The sequence below is a fragment of the Dermacentor variabilis genome, chromosome 2 (genome assembly GCF_050947875.1).
Source record: "Dermacentor variabilis isolate Ectoservices chromosome 2, ASM5094787v1, whole genome shotgun sequence".
Taxonomy (NCBI): domain Eukaryota; kingdom Metazoa; phylum Arthropoda; class Arachnida; order Ixodida; family Ixodidae; genus Dermacentor; species Dermacentor variabilis.
In genome coordinates, this window is record NC_134569.1 from 187,735,007 (window position 1) to 187,761,391 (window position 26,385).

Below are 26,385 nucleotides of genomic sequence, written 5' to 3' on the forward strand. Positions count from 1 at the left end.
TCTTGTGACTGCTGGAAGCACAATATTGATGTTCACCCTGTAATTTTTTAGATAAACAACCGAAAATCGTAAATCTTCATTAAAACGGAACCTCGAAGTTTACATATAAGTCACTCAGCAAAAAAATCGCGTATCGCAATTCATTTAAACTGCATCCATCAGAAACCTAAAGCGAAGAAATATGATATATCAATGTATATCTTAATTGAATTTGCTACATCTCTACAAGGGTCTTGTAGAAGTCGTACCGTTATGCAGGGTGTCGAAGATAAAAGTCACCAAGGTAAAACGACAATGCCAGTGGACTGAAACAAACTGAGCGGTGTTCAGGATCCCGCGACTAAGTCTGTGGTATTCTTTTTTGTAAAGTCAATTATTAGAATAAACTATTTGCCAAACTCTTTAACAACTGGCTTCAGCAACAAACTGCCAATATGAAAGTTGTACACCCCATTAAACTAAGTATCTTTGATGGAACTTCTCGTACTTACCCGTAAAGAAATCTCGCAAAATACAAGAACAACCATATCATAATGCCAATATTTCTGCGCCCCCAGAAGACCAATCGGAAGAGGCATTGATGGCATGCCTGTTTTCAAGACTCAGTCGCATGCCACGTCGCAATCAGGTGCATAGCGCGAGCAGTGGTGACAAAGGTGTGTAGCACTTTGGCGTGACATATAAACATTTCATAAACATTTCATTCGCTCCGCTTGTTGAATGAAGCCCGAAGACACAAGGCAACAAAAAAGAAAAAAAAAAGCACTGACTTGGATAAATATTGACCGCAGAGCTGTCTATACACGAAGGAAAATGCAATTATCATTTTCATCAATTCGTTTGGGATCACATCTTACTAGCGAGAGTTACTGGCGCGCTTATCTTGAGGCCACCGGAAAGTCCAAGCCCCTCCTGGGCAGCGTTGCAAAGACAAGCCCATTTCGTTTCTCGATCGCTCGTAGCGGCGCTATGACGCGGTTACTTTGTATTTCGCGCGATTTCCTTAAAGGTAAGTACAAGAAGCCGCATCAATAGTAGTTAGTTGCGAACACTTCGGTCGGCCATTTTTAAATTTGATTGGAAACTTTCGTATTGGCACTTTCTTGATGAAGCCAATGTTTAAAAACTTAGGTAACAAGTTCTAATTATTTCACGCTGCAAAACAAAAAAGATATCCATGACTAGGCCGCGATATGCTCAACACCACTGAGATGGTTCCAGCCCCCTTGCGCACTCCATCTATTTTACATCATTGGGTACTTTTAGCTGGGACACCCTGTATAAGTGGTGCATTTGAAAGATATGTGTGGTACATGCATTATTTTTTTTTGCAGCTTTAGATGCACTATTACATAGAGTTTACAGAGTTGTGATCTCATTTTCAAATGCTTTAGAGTCTTTTTTCTGTAGTTATGCACTTTTTAACTATTGTTATAAGCACATTGTCCGCTTATTTAAAATGCATGTAGACGATAATTGAAACGATATAGTGGGTCGTCCTCTCCAGCACATTTGCTCGTGAACGCCGCGTGCGCTCAGAGTCCGTGGTCTGCCTAAATTCTCGCCACTGTGCTGCTCCTAGTACGATCAAATAAATACCTTAACGCATCCGCTACCTGCAATCACTCAATATGACTTCTTTTAAATGCAACATTGTTGCAGTGGTTACTGAAAAGAAAAACAATTTCTCCCTCCCCATTGATTTAGATGGGAACGCCCGAGCTGTTGCTTAAAGAAAATCAAAAATGCTTTGACACACAAAATTGTTCAATTCATTCCGCCAAAGCCCTGGGAAGCAGTCGCATTTGAAAGCGTACATTGGTATTGTTTAGAACCATGCACACAAAAAAGCTATTCAGTCAATCAACCACGTTAATCAGACAGGCTATCAACAGTACCGATTTGGTACATTTACGCCTGAGTGCCTGTAGTTTGTGGATGAGCTGATGATTTGGAGCGTTGGGAATATCGCAATTTTATAACGTAATAACTAAAAAGCGCAAGCCTAATTGAAAACGTCCTCATTATGAACAACAATTCAAGGTTTCTTTGTTAGGTAACAATGTTTTCTCCATTAGACGGTACATTCTTTCTATCGGAGGTAATAATTAAATAAATAAGGTGCCTACACCTGTGGAGAATATTTTGATGTTCGCTATAAAAAGTTAACACAAATTACAGATTACCACGCTATACTATGGCTTCCTTAGCAATATGCACTTCAAAAACTGATCTGAAAACAGGAAGATGCAGATTTTCTTTTTGGGAAACTGAATTGGGATGTGCTCAAGGGGGGGGGGGGGGGGGGTCCTTGGAAGACATCGGTCTTGGAAAAGCGCTATTTAAAACAAGTTTGGGAGATACATTTAAAAAATGCAACAGGGATTCAAAAAGTCATTTTGGTAACGTGGAAAAACATATTAATTCGTTCTTTTTCTTCCCAAGGCGAGGTTCAACAGCACATGAAAAACTGTAACGCGACACATGTGGTGACTGACTTTCGCTATTCCTTCAAGTTCAGTCCTCGAGACCAAGCAAATAGCATAAAGGTAATTTCTTCCTTTTTCTTTGTTTGCTGGTGTAACTATACGAGTTTATATGATGCACTAGTGAAAAATTGACGTCTACGTAAAACGGAAAAGCTCTGTTGGGCAACTCTTTAAAAAATTCGGACTGGATCTACACGTGAGCGAAGATAACCACGTTGTTTGCAATATCACTGCGTGCACCCTTGTGTAAACAGAGACTCTATTGAGCTAGAAGAATAAAAAAAACATGTCGCATTGGCTCAGTTTGATGTCCGTTGCAATCAAACGAAAGCTCAGATCATGATGCCAGAGAAAGGCCTGTGGAAATTATTTGTTTATGTTTATTTTAAATGTATAAAATTATAAGGTAAAGGTAAATGAAAGTGGGGCTAAATATTCCTTGCCATCAGGTGGAAGCAAATCCACGTGCGCTGAACAAGGCGTACGCTGCTTTGCCGAATGAGATCCCGTAGCGGCTATCATTCAGGCCACTTTCTTGGGCATTCTACCACGTCGCCAAGATTAGCCGAGGGAGCATTAGCCATCGCTGTTCCCAGCTCGTGAAGCAAATCTACAAAGTAATTCAAGCGGCAGGTGTCACGTGGTATGTGCGATTAGGAGCAGGCATTTATACAATAAACACCGGATCCGACCACATGTCATAAAAATTGCTAAATTGGACACCCTCTAATGGCCTCTATGTGAATTGAATAAAATAAATTTCGACTATGCTTTATGTGGTTCATTCTACGTATGTTCTATGTGGTTATGCCTAACAGCTAATCAAGGCCTTTCCATTACCTTATTACACCTCAATGAATAGCGAATGCCTCGAATTCAGCAGTCTTCATGCCCTGAGCTAGCACACGAAAGTCTCTTGGCTAGTAGCCTGCTCCTAATCTCACTGTAAACGCACCGCCTTCCATTTGTACATGTAGACTTTCCATATATAGATATTTATACCCATTATCTGTCAAAAAAAAAGAATACCGGAAAAATGGACTTCAAAGCAGTACAGGAAAATATACCCACGTTCGGCTTTAAGTTTCTTCACTCGTTGCGCAGTTTTGCGGCCATGGCGCCATGCGCACTGGTGGGCCGGTCTCGGAGAGTGTTCCATCTAGTGTCCATGGGCATGTGCTGCGAGGTTCGTCGTCATGAGACTCTGTGCAATTGTTGTCACGCTATTTCACGCCATCGTCGTGATCGTCGACATCGTCGATTATCGTCGCGCCGTCGTTGCCACGCAGTCTTTTTCAGGCCATCATCGTCAGCCGCTCGTCGTCATCCCATTTTTCGCGTCGTTGTCACCATTTCGCCTTTGTCGTTCCATCAATGTCATCCGTTCTTTTTCATACCATCGTATTCATGCTGACGTCATTCCATCGCGATTCCGACGTTGTCATGTTATCGACGTCAGTGGGTCGTCCTCATACAGTCACTGTCGCGGTATCGTTGTTATACCATCGTCAGAGTTATGTCGCGGTCATTCCATCCTTTTCAATCAAGTTTCGTTGTTCAATTCTTGTCATACTGTCGTCGTCACACAATCGACGCCACGCTATCGACCTTATGCACTGGCTGTCATAGAGTCGTCACCCCATCGTCCTCACACACTCGTCATCATCACAGTATCCTCATGCCATCGTTGCCATGCTGTTTTCGATATACTGCTTTCATCATTTCATAATTGTCCTCCTGTTATCATGTCGTCGTAGTGATAGCGCCTTCAGCCGGAGGAGTGTATGCTTAGAAATCTGGCGAGCACTCGAGCACTGGACAGGAGCGTAGCAGCTTAAACTGGAATGCCATGAAACATTCTTCACAGAAAAGTGCCGTGGAAGAAGCTGGACCTTGTTATCTTCGAACGATTCGCCGAGATCAACATCGGGAGTGAAAACATGTAGCCCGCACCACGACCTAACACATAAACATTCGCGCTACACACGCGCCCCCTGCTGTTTCTTTTTATCAGAATAGTGTCAATCGCCGACAAGCAACTCGAGAAAGAGCCTCTCAATTTTCAACTTGTGCTCCAAGGTGACTTCGCAGTTTCAGCTACAGTTCCACGAAGCTTCTGGCCTTCTTCAAATAAAGGAGGACTACACACTCTGGAATAGGCATGAACTTCAAGAGCTTACATTCTACGCCGCACGAGTGCTCACGTTTAATGTTGCTGTCAGGTATACCGTGAAGATGTGTTCCGATATGTAGACATGAAAAGCAGAGATAAATATAGACGGCGACCTACAGAGAAGCTGGAACTCAAAGATAGTTACTCCCCAGTTCCGTGGCTGCGGAAGAAACCTTGTCATAGCGGTTGCATCTTTAGCCTGCGATGTTCAGAACAGCCAAGAGCACTCTTAACAGAACGGTTGGCAATAAATGTACGTAAGGAGAAGAGCTCCGATTTGTTTAATGCACACAAACGGCTTGCTGTAATTACCACCTTCATTATGAAAGGACTGTTCTAGGAATCCCTGAAGGCTGCTCTTGTCTGTATTGTACAAGGCAGGATTAATGCTTTTTCTTGTATGACTGCTCCAGCAACATTGCACAGATGGTCATGGTTCTACAATTGCGAGACTTCATAAGTAGGGGCGCACTAACTGTAGTCTGCAAAGACCAAATTTATTTTCAATTGGCTCTTCTATTAGAGACGCAGCTGCACTCCGCTTATATTCCTTGTCGGCCTCTGAGTGGCTGATCTTTGAGAAGAAAGGCAAAGAAAATAACTCTTCCCAAGATTAGGAAATACTAGACCAGTTTTTTTTTTCTTAAAACATTTTTCGTCACAAGTTTTAAATGAGACAAAGTCAACACCGCACTTGTGAAGCCGACCTATGAAGAGGGCGCACCCACTTCGTGGATGATCACCTTTTGGCCTCGTGCAAAGAGATGCCCTGCGGTTTAATGGACGCCTCACAAACCATAGTCAGACAATCTTCATGAAAATCCGCCGTCGTTTAGCGGCTATGGTGTTGGGCTACGAAGCCCGAGGTCGCGGGATTCAATACCAGCCACGGCGGCCGCATTTCCATGGGCGCTAAAAGCGAAAACAATCGTGTACTTGCTCTAAGTTATGGGCAAGTTAAAAAACCCCAGATGGTCCAAATTATTCGATGTCCCCCACTACGGCGTGCCTCGTAATAAGACCGTAGTTTTGGCTCGTATATCCCCACAACTTAATAATATTTAATTTGCATGAACAGGCTTGATCGGCTGACTCAGCGAGGCCTCACTAGCGTGCACCCTCTGAATACGGCCGCATCTTTCTGTCACATTAGCAAGAGCTAAGTGTTTGCTTGGTGTTTGTAAGTCTTGTTTACAGACTTCCCAAAGTGCCAATGGCGTAAAACGTGTAAAGTAACGCTTTTGTTATCATATATTGAGCCAGAAAGTGAACGTAGTTGCCAGTATATCCGGACCAATTTAGTCTTTACGAAATGCCCCGTTGTTGTTTCTAGCATACCAATGCTGAGAGAATTTAGCCCATACAATTGTTTAAGGAACAATAGGTTAGTTCCTTGGTGAATCGCAATGAATCTAACACAAGAAGCCTTCGTTAGGCGTATAAAGTGATTTTTGCATCTTTCCCTTTTCTTGCGTGTGTATAAAGAAATAAAGGTGTTACTAAAAGTATTACTGCAACGTATTTTTCAGGCATGTTTTGCTTTCGGTGATGTGCCTGGATTTATTTCGATCTCCAACTTTGACACTTACAATGAAGAGGATTACCAAGAGGTCAGGAGTTGCCCAGGGCGAATCCTCGCCATGACATACACATCTGGAACAACTGGTCGATCCAAAATTGTTGAAATCGCGGAGGAACGGTTTCTTGGAAAAGTCTACGCAACGGAGTAAGTATAAATTAAAGGAGACCATTGTATATTGGGAATCTACCATATCTGACAACAATTGCACCGAGGGCCATGGGCCTAGTGGTCTGAAGCGAGACAATCGAGGTAACGAACAACAAAGAACTTTTAATTACATGGCTACGGAGCGGTGAGCTCTACAAGCTGCCTGCCGGAGAGCGACAGACAAACTAGCTCGTGCTGAATGCACTGCGCTTGAGGGAGCGTCTTTTATAGGCTTCGGAACACCCTCGCTTAGAAGAAGGAGAGATCGAACACTCTGCACGTGAAAGTAACTTCAACGGATTTTCTAACCACTACTGGCCAAGCAGGGGGAAAGGCACTAACGTCCACACTCGCACGCACGGGCACTGCCAACGTCTGTCCTCGCCGAGGAGGAGGAGAGCGAGCGAATGCGCACACGAACCTTAACCGTATCGCTTACTGAAAGGAGACAGTGCTGGCGCACCAACGCAGACATTCGGGCGTCGTGCGTGCCGTGGGGAAGGAGGTGAAATTCGGCGCGCAACGGCTAAGGTCTGGTCGCCGTTTTAACTGTTTTAACCATTTTAATGCAAATGCATTCTTAGGCGACTCACCCAGGGAATCGGTCCGTTGGTTTGTCCATAACGCGTAACACGATGCGCTCCAGAAGAAAAAGAAGAATAAGTTCGAAACGAGAAATTCGAGATAAAATGTTGGCGGTCGTGAGTTTCGTAGCTACGATCTCACGCTCAGAAGCCGAGTGTCTTACCCACTAAGCTAAACACCCACCACTTTTTTTCTTATTTGGTATTTATAGCATCATGTATAGGCGAGAAACGTGCTTCACACACCTCGTATTCATGGGCTAAAAAGGACCTATAAATCACGCTGAGCGCACCGTGTATCACGCAAGAACTACTAGTAATTTTTAACTTTAAAAAGTGGCAAGGACAGGGAACCTATCAAGTGGTACCATTCCGGTTGAAACTGTTACGTCATACATGTCCTTCAAGTGACCAATATTTTGGGCCTAGAGAAATTTGAACAAAACAATTGGTTCAGCGTTTCAGTCCAACATGCGTGTCTTCCATAAGCTATGTAGTTCAATAAGGAAAAACACATCAAAAGGCGCCTCTTCTCCGTGGGCTGCAATCAAGTATTGGATAGTATGCTGATTCAAAATGGAGTCTTTCTTAAGAGTTCGTTGAACCGCATACCAACTTACTGTCGCGTCTTCAAAACTTATGAAGTAATGCTGTATGGTCTCGGGAACTTCGCAAAGGCGACAATTCACAGTCGATAGAGGAATGCCTTTTTTGTTCAAGCAAGTTTTAACGGGTAACATTTCACTATGCAATATAAAAGAAGCATCTCTTTGTACAAGGGGATAAAGGCATCTTTCGGACTCGTTTAAGTGCGTCGTACCCTGCCACACTGGAGTGAATTGAACTCCGGTCTTTTACGTGCCAAAACCGTGAATCGATCATGAGGCATGCCGTACTGGAAAACTGCAGATTAATTTTGACCACCAGGGGATAATTACCCTGCCCCCCATGCACGGGACACAGGCCTTTCTACCTTTCGCCAATATCGCAATGAGGCCACCGCAGCCGGGATTCGATCCTTCGACCTTGTGCTCGACAGTGCAACAGCCCTGGGAGACTAGAGAGTGTAGAACTGTAAACGGGAGGTTAGCATATCATTGATATCAAATCTTTATACCGTTGTTTTCTTGACGCTGTGTGGAGATATTCAGTAGAAAACAAAATCAAGGGCAATCTCACAGCCAAATACACTTCACACGCAAAGCCCCAGAACAAGGTCGTTCAGAATATTGGGAAGAAACTGCCAGGTTAGGTAAATCATTGGCTAAGTTGACTTGTATGAACCATAGTCGTATTGGCAGTGAAATATCCCGAAAAAATAAAAAAGCAGCAATCTGTCGCACAAACAGATGAATATAACCAAGTCACCACTACATAAGAGTCTAAAGATATTATATTGCCTCATACTCCTATAGGTAGAATACCACTATGAATGACGCGAGAAATAATCGAAGCCGCTGAGATTGCACGTTTGGGAAGTTTGTGCGTCAGCATGCCATCAGTTTCCCTTAGTGCAAAGGAAATAGATTTCCTTACGCGCTAACCTGGAATTTTGTATCGTGGTTCCTTATTGGCGATGACAAAAATAATCACATGACAAAGCTGGCTGGGCATTGGTGGATGCCCATGTTTGTAAAAATATTTTTTTTGGTACCCCCCCCCCCCGAGAATCTTCCGGTATTTATTCCATTGGTAAGGGAATAAAACGACAGTTGCAAGTAGCGCTCTGTGGTGCGTGTTTCTCTTCTGTGTGTGTCGTCCAAATGTTGCTATGCCTCTAATATGCTATGCCAACACGCTTACTCACAACGCGCCCAACCTTAGAAGACCACGCAATAAAAAAGAACGTTGATTGCAAGTGCGGGTTCAATGAATTATTTGCACTACATAAAATAGCTTTTTAGCCAGAAACAAATTACAAGCCGCTGCCCCACCTGCGGCAGAAAGGTGGTTTGGCGTAAAAGTATCCCGATGCCGTTAAAGTTCCGGTGCATGTTCTCACGAGAAATGTACACTAAGTTTTCACGCATCAAAAAGAACAGCAAGGTATTTAGGTGGCATGGTTGTCCATTATACACCAGCATAGTGAGTCGGCGTACATCCCCAAAAACGAAACGAGATACCTGAGACTTTCGACCAATTTTTCTGGGCACTAGAGGCCCTACTAAATATTTTAGTCAATGATAAAACCGACAAAGCTCGGTTTGTTATAGCAGAAAAAGGCTAGATCACGTGCGTATTCCAAGGTGTTGAGTTCGTTGCCCAAAATGTTAAAACCACTCTTGTCACTGCACTTTAGAATGCTTATACACATTGGTTCTAAATAAAGGACGAATAGAAGTGGAGATAACGGACAGCCCTATTTAACAGAGGAAAGAATGGACACCGGCTCGCACAGATTACTTTTAACAATGATACTGGCAGAACACTTAATGTAGCACATTCGAGCAACTTTGTAACGAACGGTGCCAGCATTAATATATTATAAGAGTTTGAACGGAGCAGGGGGCGGCAGAACGTTAGGTGGGTGGATGAGATTAAGAAGTTTGCAGGGACAACATGGCCGCAATTAGTACATGACCGGTGTAGTTGTAGAAATATGGGAGAGGCCTTTGCCCTGCAGTGGGGGTAAACAGGCTGATGATGATGATGATGATGATGATGATGATGATGATGATGATGAGGAGGAGGAGGAGGAGGAGGAGGAGGAGGATGACGAAGAGTTTGAATATGTAGGCGTGGGTCATTCGGTCAAATGCTATTGCTTAATTGGCCTGAAGTAGTGCAAAGCGGTCACAGAGGGATGAGCAATACTGAATAGCTGTTCAGATAAGATGTAAGTTTGTATGGAACTACGTTTTAATTCGCATGTCTGGCGAGGTTCAACAATTAATGACGTTTCATACTGCAGTCGATTACGTAAGGCACTTGCATAAAGTTTTGTAGTCTACATTCGTCAGGTTAATGGGCCTATAGCATTATAAAGACCATAACTTTTCTTTGGCACGTCTGTTAGGGACGAAGGTAATTTGACATTTTGTAAATGATCGTGCTAAGCAATCTCCATCAAAACTAGCAGTAAAGACTTCAAATAAATCAGGGCTCAATGTAAACGCAAAGGCAACTTAACATTATGCAAGGTTGCATTAGGAGCTGGTGTTTTGTTAAAGCGGTCACTGATCAATGGCAAGGTCAATCTCTTGTTGGGTAAATGGTCCACTAATAACACAATCATCATCTTCTGAGAGAGGGCTCACTAGTGAGAGGAAGTGTGTCAGAACATCAGGATTAGGTGCGTGAGAAGAGATGAGCAGCGCTATACAATATTGTTACGTAGGAAGACAACGACGAAAAGCTATTTACAAGTATATTTACAAGGCAATACGCTGCGCTTGGCCAAGAGGCAACAGCCCGCGCTAGCTTCTAATCGCCGTCGTCGTCTTCACACTGCTCGCCTTTCGTGATCGCACATATTGTGCCGTAGCACTACCCCCGGCAGCAAAAGCGCCGTCCCGGAGCGACTAAAGATCGGACTCGGAAGCAGTGTAGTAGGCCTTGAGCCTACTGACGTGTACGACATCACTAGATGCCAGAGGAGAGGACGAGGTTGAACCCACAGGAGCAATTTCGTAAGTCACAGGCGTCACCTGGCGCAGCACGCGGTAGGGCCCTGTGTATCGCGAAAGGAGCTTCTCTGAAAGTCCGACGTGACGAGTGGGCGACCACAGGAGCGCGAGCGCACCAGGCGAAAACTGTACGTCACGATGGCGGGCGTTGTACTGGCACTGCTGAGTGGTTTGTGAGGCCGTCAGTCGAGCACGGGCAAGCTGGCGTGCATGGTCGGCGAGGGCGATGGCGTCGCGCGCATATTCGCTTGTTGAGACCGAAGCACGAGGAAGTGCCGTGTCTAAGGGCAAAGTAGGTTCGCGACCGTACAGTAGATAAAAGGGAGAAAATCCAGCGGTGTTGTGCCGGGAAGAATTGTACGCAAATGTTACGTAAGGAAAGGCAATGTCCCAGTCGTGGTGGTCCTTGGAAACGCATTTGGCCAGCATATCGGTAAGAGTACGGTTTAACCGCTCTGTCAGGCCATTGGTTTGAGGATGGTATGAGATAGTCAGTTTGTGTTGAATGGAGCAGGAACGCACAATGTCAGCGATAACTGTCGAGAGAAAGTTTCGACCACGGTCAGTAAGGAGCTGTCGCGGGGCGCCATGAAGCAAGATAATGTCACGCAAGAGAAAGTCCGCGACGTCAGTGGCGCAACTGGTAGGGAGAGCCCGAGTGATAGCGTATCGGGTGGCGTAATCAGTCGCGGCAGCTACCCATTTGTTCCCAGAGGATGACGTGGGAAAGGGACCGAGTAGGTCTAATCCAACACGAAAGAACGGTTCCACAGGGACGGTGATCGGCTGGAGATGACCGGCAGGGAGCACCTAAGGTGTTTTCCGACGCTGGCAGGGATCACAGGCAGCAACATAGCGTCGAACGGAGCGAGCGAGACCAGGCCAATAGAAGCGGCGGCAGACGCGGTCGTACGTGCGGGTTACCCCAAGATGTCCTGCAGTGGGTGCGTCATGCATCTCAAAGAGCACAGTCTGTCGTAGCTGTTTTGCCACGACAAGAAGAAGGTCAGAGCCGTCAGGGAGGAAGTTCCTTCGATACAGAATGCCGCCCTGGAGGACATATCGGCGAACGGATGCGTCGGTAGGTGTAGAGCGCAGACGCTCGATAAGTGCTCGCAGCGATAGGTCTCGGTACTGCTCATCGGCGATGTTAGCGAAGGCAGACACAGAGAAAATGCCGTTGGCGCTACTACTGTCGGCGTCGTCTGGCTCGTCGACCGGGTAGCGAGACAGGCAGTCAGCGTCCTTGTGTAGTCGGCCAGATTTATAGGTGACAGTATACGAATATTCTTGGAGGCGTGAGGCCCAGCGACCAAGTATTCCTGTAGGATCTTTCAGTGAGCATAACCAGCAAAGCGCGTGACGGTCTGTGACAACGGAAAAGGATCGGCCATATAAGCATGGGCGGAATTTCGCAACCGCCCAAACTAGGGTCAGACACTCACGCTAAGTGATGGAATAGTTGCGCTCCGCGGGTGAGAGGAGCCTGCTGGCGTAAGCGATAACCCGGTCGTGGCCACGCTGGCGTTGTGCCAGTACCGCGCAAATTCCGTGACCGCTGGCATCAGTACGGACTTCGGTAGGCGCAGAAGGATCGAAATGGGCCAGAACGGGAGGCGTTGTGAGAATGTTGATTAGATGTGAGAATGCAGAGGCCTCGTTATCGCCCCACTGGAAAGTGGCGTCTTATTTCAAAAGCTCGGTTAGTGGTCGTGCTATGGCGGCGAAATTTCTCACGAAACGGCGGAAGTACGAACAAAGCGATGAAGCTGCGCACATCCTTGACACACTTCGGAACAGGGAAGTGCGCAACAGCATGGATCTTGCCTGGGTCCAGTTGCACTCAGTTCGCGTCAACGAGATGGCGAAGGACGGTAATCTGCCGACGGCCGAATTGGCACTTGGATGCGTTGAGTTGCAGACCGGTGAGACGAAAAACGTCCAGGACTGCTGAGAGGCGCTCGGGGTGCGTAGCGAACGTTGGGGAGAATACGATAACGTCGTCCAGGTAGCACAGGCACGTGGACCGTTTGAATCCGTGAAGAAGGGAGTCCATCATGCGTTCAAAAGTGGCAGGGGTGTTACATAGACCGAACGGCATCACTTTGAATTGATAAAGACCGTCGGGTGTGACAAAAGCAGTCTTCTCACGGTCGAGATCGTCCACGGCAATCTGCCAGTAGCCGGAGCGAAGGTCAATACAGGAGAAATAGCGAGCACCGTGGAGGCAGTCAAAGGCGTCATCAATCCGAGGTAGGGGATACACGTCCTTTTTGGTAACCCTATTAAGGTGCCGATAATCCACGCAAAAGCGCCATTAGCCACCCTTCTTTTTGACCAGTACTACAGGGGACGCCCATGGACTATATGATGGTTCAATAATGTTCTTGGCAAGCATTTTGCGAACTTCTGCGTGAATAACTTGACGCTCAGCTGGGGACACTCGATACGGGCGGCGATGAATAGGAGGGGCATCGCCGGTATTATAGCGATGTTTGACAGCTGTAATTTCGGCCAAAGGACGATCGTTAAAGTCAAAAATATCGTGGTAGGAAAACAGAACGCGGTGGAGTTCACGAGCGTGCTCGGACGGCAAGTCGGGGGCAATCATTTTCTGTAAGTCAGCGATGGTACGATTTGCCGACTGCGATGGTAGAGGAGTATCGGATGAAGTGTCGTCTACTGCAATGGATGCTACTGAGTGATCCTCGAAGAAGCAAAGGTGGGCCAGACACATCCCACGTGGCAGCACTTGTGTCGTCAAGCCAAAGTTGATCACTGGTAGGCAGACGCAATTCGCCGTAATAGATAAAACTGTATGAGGTACTGTGATCCCGTGTGTAAGGAGGACGTCTTGCATAGGAGCCGCGATGTAGTGACCGTCGGGGACTGGTGGGGATGACACTAGGTCAACGTAGGTCAGTGCCGAAGGTGGCAAGCGAACGAAGTCGGCGGAACTGAGGCGACTGGGTTGTGGTTCAGCAGTATCGAGAACAGGCAGGTCAAGGCGGAGAGTACTGGCGGAACAATCGATGAGAACAGAATGTGCGGAGAGGAAGTCTAAGCCAGGGATGATGTCGTGGGGACAGTGGGCGATGACTGTGAATAGCACGATTGTTGAGCGATCGGCGAAGGAGACGCGGGCGGAACACATACCAATTACGGGGGCTGTTCCGCCATCGGCGACACGGACAGCAGGCGTCGTGGCGGGCGTGATAATTTTCTTGAGCCGGTTACGAAAGTCAGCGCTCATTACGGACAAATGCGCCCCAGTGTCTATGAGTGCAGACACAGAAACACCGTCGACTTGCACGTCAAGAAGGTTCAGATGAGTTGGCAACGTCAGTAGAGGATTTGGCGGCGTAAGGAGCAATGCAGCGTCACCTCGAGGCGCTGCATCGTCTAGTTTTCCGGCTGGGAGCGGCGTCCGAAAGGAGTCGGCGAATAGGAGCGACGGGGCTGGGGAGAGCGAGATTGTCGTCGTTGAGGCGAAGGCGAACGAGAATAGGGGCGGTTCGTTGCAGGAGAATCATTGGCGCCATTATCGGAGCGTGCGGCAAAGGGACGAGAAGGGCCACCTGGGGAGCGAGAGTAGGCAGGGTAAGTAGACCGGATCGGGGAACCCCAGCGACTGCGACAGTGCCGAGAAATGTGCCTGATTCGATGGCAGTAGAAGCAAATGAGCTTGTCGTCAGCAGTGCGCCATTCAGATGGGTTGCGGAAACGTGGTGGGTAAGAAGATGCGGGACGGGGCGGAATGAAAGAAGCCGGGCGGGTTTCAGGGCGATGGGCCGAGCAGATGGTGTGAAGATCCATGTTTTCGAACTCCTGGCGGACAACTGCCTGGATCACTGAGACCGTGACTGCAGATGTGTTGGTGGGACTGGAGTCGAAGGCAGCCGGATAGGCGGCCTCGATCTTACGCCGGACGATCCTGGTAACATCGGCAGTGTTGTTGGGACGAGGAGCGTCGGCACAGGAAGATGTCGCTGGGGTGTTGGGCAGACGGGCAAACTTCTGGTCAATACGTCGGCTTTTGGCGAGTTCCACGCGGCGGCACTCTTTTATAACAGCATCCACCGTCGCTACGTTGTTGCACACGAGCAAGTTGAAGGCGTCATCGGCAATGCCTTTGAGGATGTGGGAAACCTTGTCTGACTCAGTCATGTGGGTGTCAACTTTGCGGCACAGAGCCAAGGCGTCCTGAATGTACGTGACATAGGGTTTTGATGACGTCTGCACATGGCCGGAAAGCGCCTTCTGCGCGGCAAGTTGGTGACCGTAGGGGTTGTCGAACAAGTCTCGAAGCTGTGTCTTAAGTGAATCCCAACTGGTGAGCTCATCTTCGTGCGTGCGATACCAAACTCTAGGTGTGCCACCGAGGTAAAAGACTACGTTGGCGAGCATAATAGTAGGGTCCCACCGGTTATTGCGGCTCACGTGTTCATACAGGCTGATCCAGTCATCGACGTCTTCCCCATCTTTGCCTGAGAATACGCCAGGATCACGGGGAGCGGGGAGAGTGATGTAGGTCGTCGAAGTGGCAGCAGGTGTCGGAGCCGGCGGAGTCGGGTTATCGTCGCCGGGAGCCATGAAGGAAGGCTCGACGTACCGTCCACTGCGAAGCTCCGTGACGAGGTACAGGGAACATCCACCTCCGCCAGATATGTTACGTAGGAAGACACCGACGAAAAGCTATTTACAAGTATATTTACAAGGCAATACGCTGCGCTTGGCCAAGAGGCAACAGCCCGCGCTAGCTTCTAATCGCCGTCGTCGTCTTCACACTGCTCGCCTTTGGTGATCGCACATACTGTGCCGTAGCAATATCTTTGAAATTCTTTGGCAATATCTTCCGTGTTTGTGACCAGCCCACCATTATAATAGATGTCTGTGATGGGCTTGAAATTTTCCATGCCGACGATCGTCCAGCAGGCCCTGGCGCTTTGGTTCTTCAGGTGTTAACGTGCAAGGCACGAGTTGTACGCAAGCAAATACGTGCGCTCCTATGCACCGCTCTTTCGCAGATGGCTTTAAACAAGGTCGAGTTTTTTATTCATGCACCAGGCATTTTGTTTAAAAATTAAATAATGGAGTTTTACATGACAAAACCACGATCTGGTATCAGGCACGCCGTAGCGGGAGACTCTAGAAGTTCGGACCACCTGTGGTTCGTTTACGTGCACTTAAATCTAAGTGCACGGGTTTTTTCGCATTTAGCCCCCATCGAAATGCAGCCGTTTCCGATTCCAGCTTATGAAGATTATAAAGACATTCCTACACCATTTTTTTCCTCTCACTGCTTGAAATACGACCAGTTGCAGAAGGGGAATATATCTGAACCATACGAATATGTTGTACCGCGTTTCCTGTGTTGTCGCCAAGTAGAGAGATAAGCAATCAAGGAGTTGATAAGGTGTGATGAGGGCTTATGGTATGTCTGATTACGGGTGATAATGGTTCGATGCGGATGGATAATGTGCTCAAGAGTGATAAAGGCTTATAATGCTTGCAGCAATTCTGATAATGTTGATAAGGACCGATGAGGGTTTATAACTGTCGGATCAAATCCGATGAGACTGATAAGGGCTGATAAGGTTCTATAAGGCTTGGTTCGATTCCGGTAAGGTTGATAACGACCGATAAGCGTTGATAAAGGCCGCATAATGTCTGTAAAGGTTGATAAGTACAGATAAGGGTTGATAAGAGTTGGAGCGATTCCGATAAAAACCGATCATGCTTGATAAGCGCCGGATCGAATCTGATAGGAACCGATAAGCGTTGATAAAGGTCGGATTGAGTCAGATTAGGTTGATAATGATCAATAAAGGCTGATAAGGGTTTATACTGGTCGGATCAAGAGCCAAAACAGATTACAATGCCAAAAAGCATACCTTTAATACACCGTTTACTGCTTCTTCAATTGCGGTAGAGAAGATACGTCGATTTGTATGTGTGGAGATTAGAAAGTGACACAATACTTCCGCATAGTTATATAACTCCAGTGGATTACTGCATAATTATTCAACGGCTGCGAGCGGTCCATGTATTTGAAATGTCCACACTTTCGCCCTGGGTCTGGCGGCGTGACACAAGTTGTTCATCACACAGCACAGCCGTCCCGCGTAGTAGGCATCAGATGGCGACAATATGACTTGAGAATAGAAGGAGGCCTCTCAGAAAGCTAAATCCATATACTGTATACATCCGCATAAGAGGCGCGCAATTTTTTTTCCATTCCGGAGAGGGTCGGCCTTTGAACGGGAGAGCGGGTCTAATTTTTCCGAATGCGTGTTCTTGGAGCATCGACGCTTTCCTACTTAACGCCTTCCTCGATTTGTTCTTTGGGGCGAGCTCCACGTTCTACTTAAGCCACCTGTGTACGCGCTTGTCCTGAACGCCGCTGTTGCGAACGACTGCTCGCTGGCCGTGCTCCTCAGCATACGCTGCAACCTTGAGCTTAAATCAAGCGCGCTACGCCATCAGAGGCTTTCTCTTCATTGCGGACTTCCAGTAGCTGGCTGTTGAGGCGAAATAGCTCGCCGTGAAAACTAACCGCACAAATAAAACATAGAGCTGGCGACTTGCCACGGCCACGGAGGGACGTTGTAGGTTGTGGCGGCGCATGAAAGTAAACTGTGAATGAAAATTCGTCAGCGCACAGGATGCCATTCTTCCTCCGTGCGAATGTTTTGTCGAAATTCTTGGCTTCTAAGTTACAACTGATCCCCATGCAGGGGTGTGGCTATTAGTCAGGAATATACGGCAGTCGTTTTCATTTTGACGGCAGTTCTGAAAGCCAACCTTGATAAAGAAGCGTATGTCTCCTACGCAGCCCATGTTATAGTTGAATAGGGTGCTGCAATAAAAACCGCATATCCCGATAGTTAGATGGCATCTTGCGATGTGGTAGTGTGGGGCCTTTCGCAATATATGTTTAATAAGGAGAATAATTTTTCGTTTGTACAAAGCCGATATAGCCCACCGGCCAACGTCGCCAAAATTACATTTTCAGCAAAATTCACAAGTTGGAAAAGTGTAAGTCCGAACTGACCCTAGCCATTTAGCTGCGTAGTTCCTCAAAACCCAGGCGGTGCTTTGTGACTTTAGTTTACCTGTGTTACTAGAGATCGTATTTTCTACCTTGCAGTGTTGCTCATCATCATCATCATCAGCGCGGTTACGCCCACTGCGGGGCGAAGGCCTCTCCCATACGTCTCCAACAACCCCGGTCAAGTACTAATTGTGGCCATGTCGTCCCTGCAAACTTCTTAATCTCATCCGCCCACCTAAGTTTCTGCCGCCCCCTGCTACGCTTTCCTTCCCTTGGAATCCAGTCCGTAACCCTTAATGACCATCGGTTATCTTCCCTCCTCATTACATGTCCGGCCCGTGCCCAATTCTTTTTCTTGATTTCAACTAAGATGTCATTAACTCGCGTTTGTTCCCTCACCCAATCTGCTCTTTTATTATACCTTAACGTTACACCCATCATTCTTCTTTAGATAGCTCGTTGCGTCGTCCTCAATTTAAGTAGAACCCTTTCCTTAAGCTTCCAGGTTTCTGCCTCATTGGTGAGTACTGGTAAGACACAGCTATTATATACTTTTCTTTTGAGAGATAATGGCAACTTGCTGTTCATGATCTGACAATGCCTGCCAAACGCACCCCAGCCCTCCCATATTCTTCTGATTATTTCAGTCTCATGATCCGGGTCTGCCGTCACTAACTGTCCTAAGTAGATGTATTCCTTTACCAATTCCAGTGCCTCGCTACCTATCGTAAACTGGTGTTCTCTTCCGAGACTGTTAAACATTACTTTAGCTTTCTGCAGATTAATTTTTAGACCCATCCTTCTGCTTTGCCTCTCCAGGTCAGTGAGCATACATTGCAATTGGTCCCCTGAGTTACTAAGCAAGGCAATATCATCAGCGAATCGCAAGTTACTAAGGTATTCTCCTCTCACTTTTATCCCCAATTCTTCCAAATCCAGGTCTCTGAATACCTCCTGTAAACAGGCTGCGAATAGCATTGGAGAGATCGTATCTCCCTGCCTGACGCCTTTCTTTATTGGGATTTTATTGCTTTCTTTATGGAGGACTACCGTGGCTGTGGAGCCGCTATAGATATCTTTCAGTATTTTTACATACGGCTCGTCTACACCCTGATTTTGTAATGCCTCCATGACTGCTGAGGTTTCGACAGAATCAAACGCTTTCTAATAATCAATGAAAGGTATATATAAGGGTTGGTTATATTCCGCACATTTCTCTATCACCAGATTGATAGTGTGAATATGGTCTATTGTTGAGTAGCCTTTCGGAATCCTGCCTGGTCCTTTGCTTGACAGAAGTCTAAGGTGCTCCTGATTCTATTTGCGATTAGCTTAGTAAATAGTTTGTAGGCAACTGACAGTAAGCTGATCGGTCTATAGTTTTTCAAGTCTTTGGCGTCCTCTTTCTTATGAATTAGGATTATGTTAGCGTTCTTCCAAGATTACGGTACGCTCGAGGTCATGATGCATTGCGTATGCAGGGTGGCCAGTTTCTCTAGAACAATCTGCCCACCATCCTTCAACAAATCCGTTGTTACCTGATCCTCCCCAGCTGCCTTCCCGCTTTGCATAGCGCCGAAGGCTTTCTTTACTTCTTCCAGCGTTACCTGTGGGATTTCGAATACCTCAAGACTATTCTCTCTTCCATTACAGTCGTGGGTGCCACTGGTACTGTATAAATCTCTATAGAACTCCTCAGCCACTTGAACTATCTCATCCATATTAGTAACGATATTGCCGGCTTTGTCTCTTAACGCATACATCTGAATTTGGCCAATTCCTAGTTTCTTCTTCACTGCTTTTAGGCTTTCTCCGTTCCTGAGGGCATGTTCAATTCTATCCATATTATACTTCTTTATGTCAGCTGTCTTACGCTTGTTGATTAACTTCGAAAGGTCTGCCAGTTCTATTCTAGCTGTAGGGTTAGAGGCTTTCATACATTGGTGTTTCTTGATCAGATCTTTCGTCTCCTGCGATAGCTTACTCGTATCCTGTCTAACGGACTTACTGTATCCTGTCTATTACATCCCTGGGTCCAAGGGTGATGAGTTCGACTCCCACCATAGGTTGAGGGTTCGATAGCAACCAAAAGTCGTGGGTTCGAGTACCATAATTAACTACATGCTAATTAACTGTACTTTAATAGACTTCGGCTTAATTAACACCAATGGTTGTTCATTCCACCCCTAACATTGGTCGTGGGTTCTACTTCCACCGAAGGTCGAGTGTTCGTAGCCTTTCTGGACCATCTTGTGGTCACGCCAACGCAGACAATTACACCGGATTTTCCGCGTCATGAGCCATATAGCAAAATAACGGCCTTGTATTTTTGTTGTGTTTTTAGATCAGAAAATTAGAAATATATTCTATACTTGTATGAACCAACTGCGCGCATTAGTATTGCACAGCCCCGTGCACAATTTTCATCAGAAAGGACTTCACAAAGCTTTCTATTGAAGTGCAGTTCTGACTTTGTTTACTGGCCACATGTACTGGCAAAATTGCGCTATCGTTACTTACTTTGTCATTGAAATAAGTTCGAAAAGGCTGTGCAATGTGTGTAATAGATCCGACAACATGCGTCATTAGAAGGCACATAGCTGCTGCCGCTTAGCGTAAAAGCAAACAACAGCACGAAAACTATAATTCAACTCTCTAGATCCGAGTAAATGTGATTCACGCAATGAGAACTGCCCCATGGCGGGCGTGTATGCGCGGTTATACACACCCGCCATGGAGTGTGTATGACCATGGGGTGTCTATTATTTTGGGTATAAATGACAAAGCAACGCTGATATCACTATGAGCCTCGTGGAGGGCCAAATATGTCAGTGTAGTAGCTTGCCTTTCATGTCTGAACCACTTTTTCGTTCGCAGGGCTACCGGTCTGTACAGCGCGGACGACGTATTTCTGGCTTGCGAATACCTCACCATATACCTGTCGTTTTCCTTCAACTTCAAGTTCTTATGCTGTGGTGTCCGCTTGGTGATCAGTGACAAGTATTGGTCGGTGGACCACTTTCCTTCTACGGTCAAAGATGAAAAGGTAACGAAGTAAAGTTAGACTGGAAACGCGTTTCCCATTTATGCCATTCGCATTTACGTCGTTTTCGACCCGTGTCAAACAGAACAAAAGCTGGCGGCTCAAGTTCCCTATGGATATGATTTGCGACGTTAGTGCAACTAGGTATACTCTTTTACGACGGGTGTGTTGTGATTGTATGTTTTATGCGTCATGATATACGCTACGATGAATATGTTGCTGATTATAATTATAGAAGTAACGAGACAGACACAGAGGTGATATGTTCAAGTGCAGAGTGCTTACTAAATAGCGTCACGACTCACGTTGAATGGTCGCACTGCTGTCTCGCGCTTTGGTCGACCCGCTGTAGCATCTGGCGGCACTGCTCGCTAAAGCGTCGGGCTCTTAAGATTGCTTGATGAATCCGTGAAGCGAGGGTTCGATTCCGTCCAGCAACGCAGCGACGTTGAACGTTTTTAAGGTTTGGCACATTCCCACTCTGAGAAGTTCACCACGAATGTACACTGAGCCTGTGCCCCGTGTTTTGGCATGTTAGATACGTAACGAGAAGTGGATAAAGTTGCCAAAGAATTCTGATCGCATTAGGGGCTGTCTTTGTCAACACATTTCCACAATCACCAATGCCATTAGTCTCAAATGGAAGGGAAAAGTTTATACAAGAAATGAATTTCAAAGAAAACTCGCCTCAACGTAATACGGGACAATAGTGAAAATAAGAGGTGTCACGATGAGAAAGAACTAGTAGCATGAATTACAGAGGGGCTGCTATACACTGTTTGTTTAAAAATTAAACAAATACGAAGACTTCGGCGCGATATCGAATATTTAGATCATATTTACGAAAATCTAACTAATTATTTCAAGTATTCATATATTACTCATCGTGTAGTGGCAACCGTTCTCCCTCACGGTGCTTCCGATTCGACAAAACATAGCTTTAGGGAATGATTGCGCCGAAATTATAGAGTGGTCTGTGAGGAAATTCCTCGCAGATATCGTGAGGATGAAAACCGCTGCGTTTCGAGAAGAGGCCCTGTCTGTTCTTGCGCCTGCGCTTTCCACTGCTCCATTGCATGATTGTCACAGGCCAACAACAATGAACGTTTGCGCCTCGTGAGACGCCTAGCTTAAGATAGTGTATATATGACAGAGGAACCACCTTGCAACATTTTGTTTCGAATACGTGTACACACGTCAAGAAAAGCGAGCAAGCGTAGGCATTTTTGATACCGAAACTTGGGGAATGGTTACACTGATGTTAGAGAGACTTGAATCAATGCCAATGTAACACAACGTTATGAAAAACATGACGACGTGAAGCAGCTCATGCGGCCAAAATAAAAATGATTATGCAAGAAAAGTTATGGTAGCGATGTTCCGATAACGGGGAAGAAACGAAGACCAGTAATGGAAATTAAGTAGCCCAGATTAAACACAATGATAATGGCTGGGAATATTTGATGAACACGCGCGAATACCCTCTTTTACAATTGTCTTTCTGTGAACACAATCACCCCTCTTTCCTTATTATTGTGCTTATTTTACGGTACTTTAAGTTACAAGCACGTCTTGCTTCCGTCATGGCGTACTCATTTCAGTACACGACTTATTTTGCCATTCTTGTGTAATAATGACAAGGAATCTACCACACACATGAAGCTTAAAGTAAACTCGACGTTCTTCTTACTCAAAACCTCCATCTTACACCTGAGCAAAATTTGTTGCAACAGAGGGCGCCTTTGGTGAAACGACTCCCGCGTTTGGCTGGATGTTTGACGTGTGGCATTTCGGTAGCAATTGCGAAATATTTTCCCTTACTGATAATGGTTGCAGCGAATAATTAACTAGTGATCGTGATTAGAGCAGATGATTCAGTTTCTCTTTTTTTCTGAAGAAACGATGCGTGACGGACGGCAAACGATATGCATGTCGTGGGCTCAGCGCTGTCGTCCCCATAATGTTTATTACTCTGCATTCACGATGACTCGACAAAAGAGCAGAAAAATTCATTGTCTCACTTTGACTTTCTTTGATGGAGTCTCGACCACATTGGCATTAAATTATGTAAACTTCGCACATTTGCCTATACTTGTTTATAATTCGTCACTGAAAAGGATGACCCACTAGGCCATTAAAAAAAGTTTTCTTTGTTAGGTAGGCGTACGCTATAGGGGGTAATAGGTAATATGAATGCCAGAGCGAAGGCGACTAGCTATTGTTATAGTTGAGAATAAGTGAAACAACTTTTGCAATATGCCATCTTGGTGCGCTTGATAACGAGCTGTTTCCCAGAGCATAAGATCAAAGAATGAGATATAGGCTTGAGGGATGCAAGCGATTCAGGTACAAAATCACATTCAACAAATGTAGCCCTAGATCACTCTGAGCAGAAGACCTTTTTTCTACACTAGACACTAATAGGGTGATGATGTTAACATCACTGATTACATTTAAGGGCGTTCAAGAAACACAGACGGGAGGCGTCTCATCAGTACTTACCAGCAGCAGTACTTCATAGTTGAGATACAAGCTGAACGTATCATGACGTTCACTTATGATTTCGTCTGAGAAAATCTCTGTAGACTGTTATGATGACACTCGTCTATATCGAGATCATTATAGTAAAATATTCACACTATCTTTCGAGCAGTGCTAGATTCTGCGTCTTCTTTGCGTGAAGGCTCGATAAGCTGCTAAATGTTCCTGAATTTTCCCTAGTGGTGCTTGCTCTGCCGACAGCAGTCTTTTACTTCTTGAAACGAGCTTAAAGAGCACGTTCGTTGGCAGCTTTGTTGTAGCCTCACAAGTGCCACCGCGGCCGAGCGCTGGTAAGTTATAGCAAGGTTGCAGTCGTAAGCTTTCATTTCCTTCATGGCTCACAGACAGAAAGATGACAAATCATAATGGGGACGGTGTACGTATAGGGACGCTGAAGATGAAGCGGGGCTTGCACGGGGGGCGTCGGTGTCATAAGTGAAAACATAAGATTTCAGTTCCTCCTTGTGTCTTACCGCTTGATTGTGGTACCCAGTCTGCTAATTTATACTGTGGGCAGGTTTCCGTTAAAGCCATTGATGTTGTTAGTGGTTGTCTACATGTGCCGTGACTCCACAACAGCATTTTTCTTTGTAGCCTTTTGGTTGCTGAACAAGAAATGACGTTTTTGAATAACAATCATTTGCTGATTTAGGGTCTTGTTAACTATCAAATGTGCTCAGCAAGCTGTTAGGCTTGCCTGGCGTCATACCCGATGACTTCATGAGTGTTTACGTCTCCCTGAGAGTCTTCATTGCCAGGTGTTCATTGTGCGAGCAGGCGACTAGGCCATCGATGTCAAGCCATATACCGAGTCAGTTTTCTTAATTGAAAAGCATTCAGTTCTTTTCTTTTATTTCTCTAAGATGGCTGGTATGTGCAAGCACACGTTACATGCAGCTCACAGCGGCAATCGTGCCATGCTCCAATCTTGCGCTTGGCTTCTCGATAAGTTGCCTTCTTCTACATCATGGCAAGCAAAAGCATTTAGATCGTGCTCCCGTGCAACAATTAGTATGAACGTCCTCACTACATCGGCAATCAGATGGGTCTGAGCTCAAAGAGAGATTTCTAAAAATAAGGAGTGACACAGGTTATCTTGTTTGTGGAAACAACTTCAACTTTAAATCTCATTCAACCACACAGGGACATTAGACACGCAGTCAAATATACAGTGATTTGGCTCTGCGCCCCTGAAACAAAGCTGGTCCCTAGTGCATATATATATATATATATATATATATATATATATATATGTAGAGCTTATTGAAACAATGACAAGATGGTGAGCGCAGCTTTGTAAATGAAAGATTAAATCAACATAAGGTTACAGAAGCAACGGTTTAAGAATACTTGAAGAGCATGGCATCTTTAGCCTTGCAGATACAATTTGAAACATGCAATGAACACAAAAAATGCAACGAAACTCACTCGATACTAATGTTTTACTCGATATTGATAAACAGGCATTGCAGTAAGAGGAAAGACTTAGTATAGAAGTAAGTGTTCCAAAGTAGTGGCGGTACAAACCGTAGTGTTTCACGTGCGTAATAATTTATTTTCCACAAAATATAGTTTTTTTTTTGCCGGCAAATGCACTGTGGCGCGAATTAGCCGGATTGCTGAAGAGCTATCCACAATGTGTAATAATCAACGTTGCCGTTAAGAAATGTCTTGTTGTACAGCTATAGAATGATGGTAATAATCAGCAGTTTTAAAATCTGTGCGGTGAGGCTGTCATTGAATAGACTGATGGCATTTCGAATACAGCGCTTATGAATTTTGCACAGTAGATGAAGCTTCAAACTGAAGCGGCTTCCCACACCAAAATAAACTGATCTCTCATCTTCCGAAAGCAACGGCCAAACTTCGTTATAGCTTAATATACCGCGTTAAGTACGCAGAAGATGAGGATTTCGCAATTTCCATATACACCCTTATTTAGTAGAAATGAAGGCTAGTTGTGCGCGAAACACACCAACAAAGGAGCGACTATACGAGACCAGTGAAAGGGCTAGGCGACATGGAGGCCATGGCCACACTTACTTTTTGCCAGCACATTGCTCCGAAAGCTGCTCGCTCATCATCAAAATGTCATTTTCGTGAGTGGTCTAGTTTCTGTAACAATCTGGAAGCAAGCATATTACGTTTTCCAACGCTCGTACTTGCACTGATTTACTCGCCATAAACTGCTCTTCACGCGGGCCACAGCAGTTAACTTCCCTAGAACGACACGACATGGTGTGAAGTAGCTGCTGAGCATTCTACTGACATGTCGCGGGAGGTTTAATAGAAGAACTAACGTTGACATGCTTCTTGGCACAGAAAATCTCATTCAGGCAGAATAATTGCCGCCCCAGTCTGCAAATGATTACATCGCCTGTAGCAACAGCATCTTGTGAATATACTAAAAGTAAATACAAAGCATCTCTATCCGCAAAATTTGGTGTCATGACTGGGCGAAATGTCGTATTTTGTCACTGAGGAATTCTTTATTCCCACGGACGTTACAGGTGACCCTTCTTATGACGACACCTTCGGTGCTCTATCTACTAGCAAGCGCTGTCGCGGCTACGGGTACGAGGCTTCCTTCACTGAGGAAGGTGGTCAGCTTAGGTGCAACTCTGCCGAAGAGCACGGCGGCGTTCGTGATCTCCACGTTGAAGCCTAGGGAATTCAGGAACGTCTATGGCCTGTCTGAAGCGGGTGGGGACGTCTGCTGCCCACCAGCTGGTCAGTTATGTTTCGACAGCATAGGCTTTCCTGTTCCCAGTACACAAGTGAAGGTAACGTACAGTAACGTTTTGTATATGGTCTTACAAAGTCATTTTTACTTTGATTATTGTCGCTCATTCGCTTTATTACTTCGACCACGCCACCTAAACAATTCCTTTTTAGTTACACGGTGCATCAGAGCTCCCTCACTGCTTCCGTAAACATCAAGAGTGCTAAATGTGCGATGATCAAAAATTTCTCTTAGGTTAAGAATCAACACAGAAAGAAATGAATGGGCTGGGAGCTGAAAATTGGGCTAGTTGGTTCAGCGTTAAGTGTATTATAAAAATTCTTTCCGCAAAAAAAAAGTTATATGGAAGGAAGCAAGTGGACAGACAGACACCGTCCACTTGCTTCCTTCCTTAGTGTCCATT

General features: G+C 45.7%; 1 protein-coding gene across 1 annotated transcript in view; it reads left to right on the plus strand.

Moving 5' to 3' along the window:
* The window catches only part of LOC142573002 (uncharacterized), a 99,492-nt gene that overhangs the window by 31,370 nt on the left and 41,737 nt on the right, over positions 1 to 26,385 (plus strand). The window contains exons 5-8 of the mRNA XM_075682488.1: positions 2,446 to 2,549; positions 6,192 to 6,388; positions 20,533 to 20,701; positions 25,750 to 26,022. Coding sequence (XP_075538603.1) covers positions 2,446 to 2,549; positions 6,192 to 6,388; positions 20,533 to 20,701; positions 25,750 to 26,022 — 743 coding nt within the window. The remainder of the gene's footprint in view (positions 1 to 2,445; positions 2,550 to 6,191; positions 6,389 to 20,532; positions 20,702 to 25,749; positions 26,023 to 26,385) is intronic.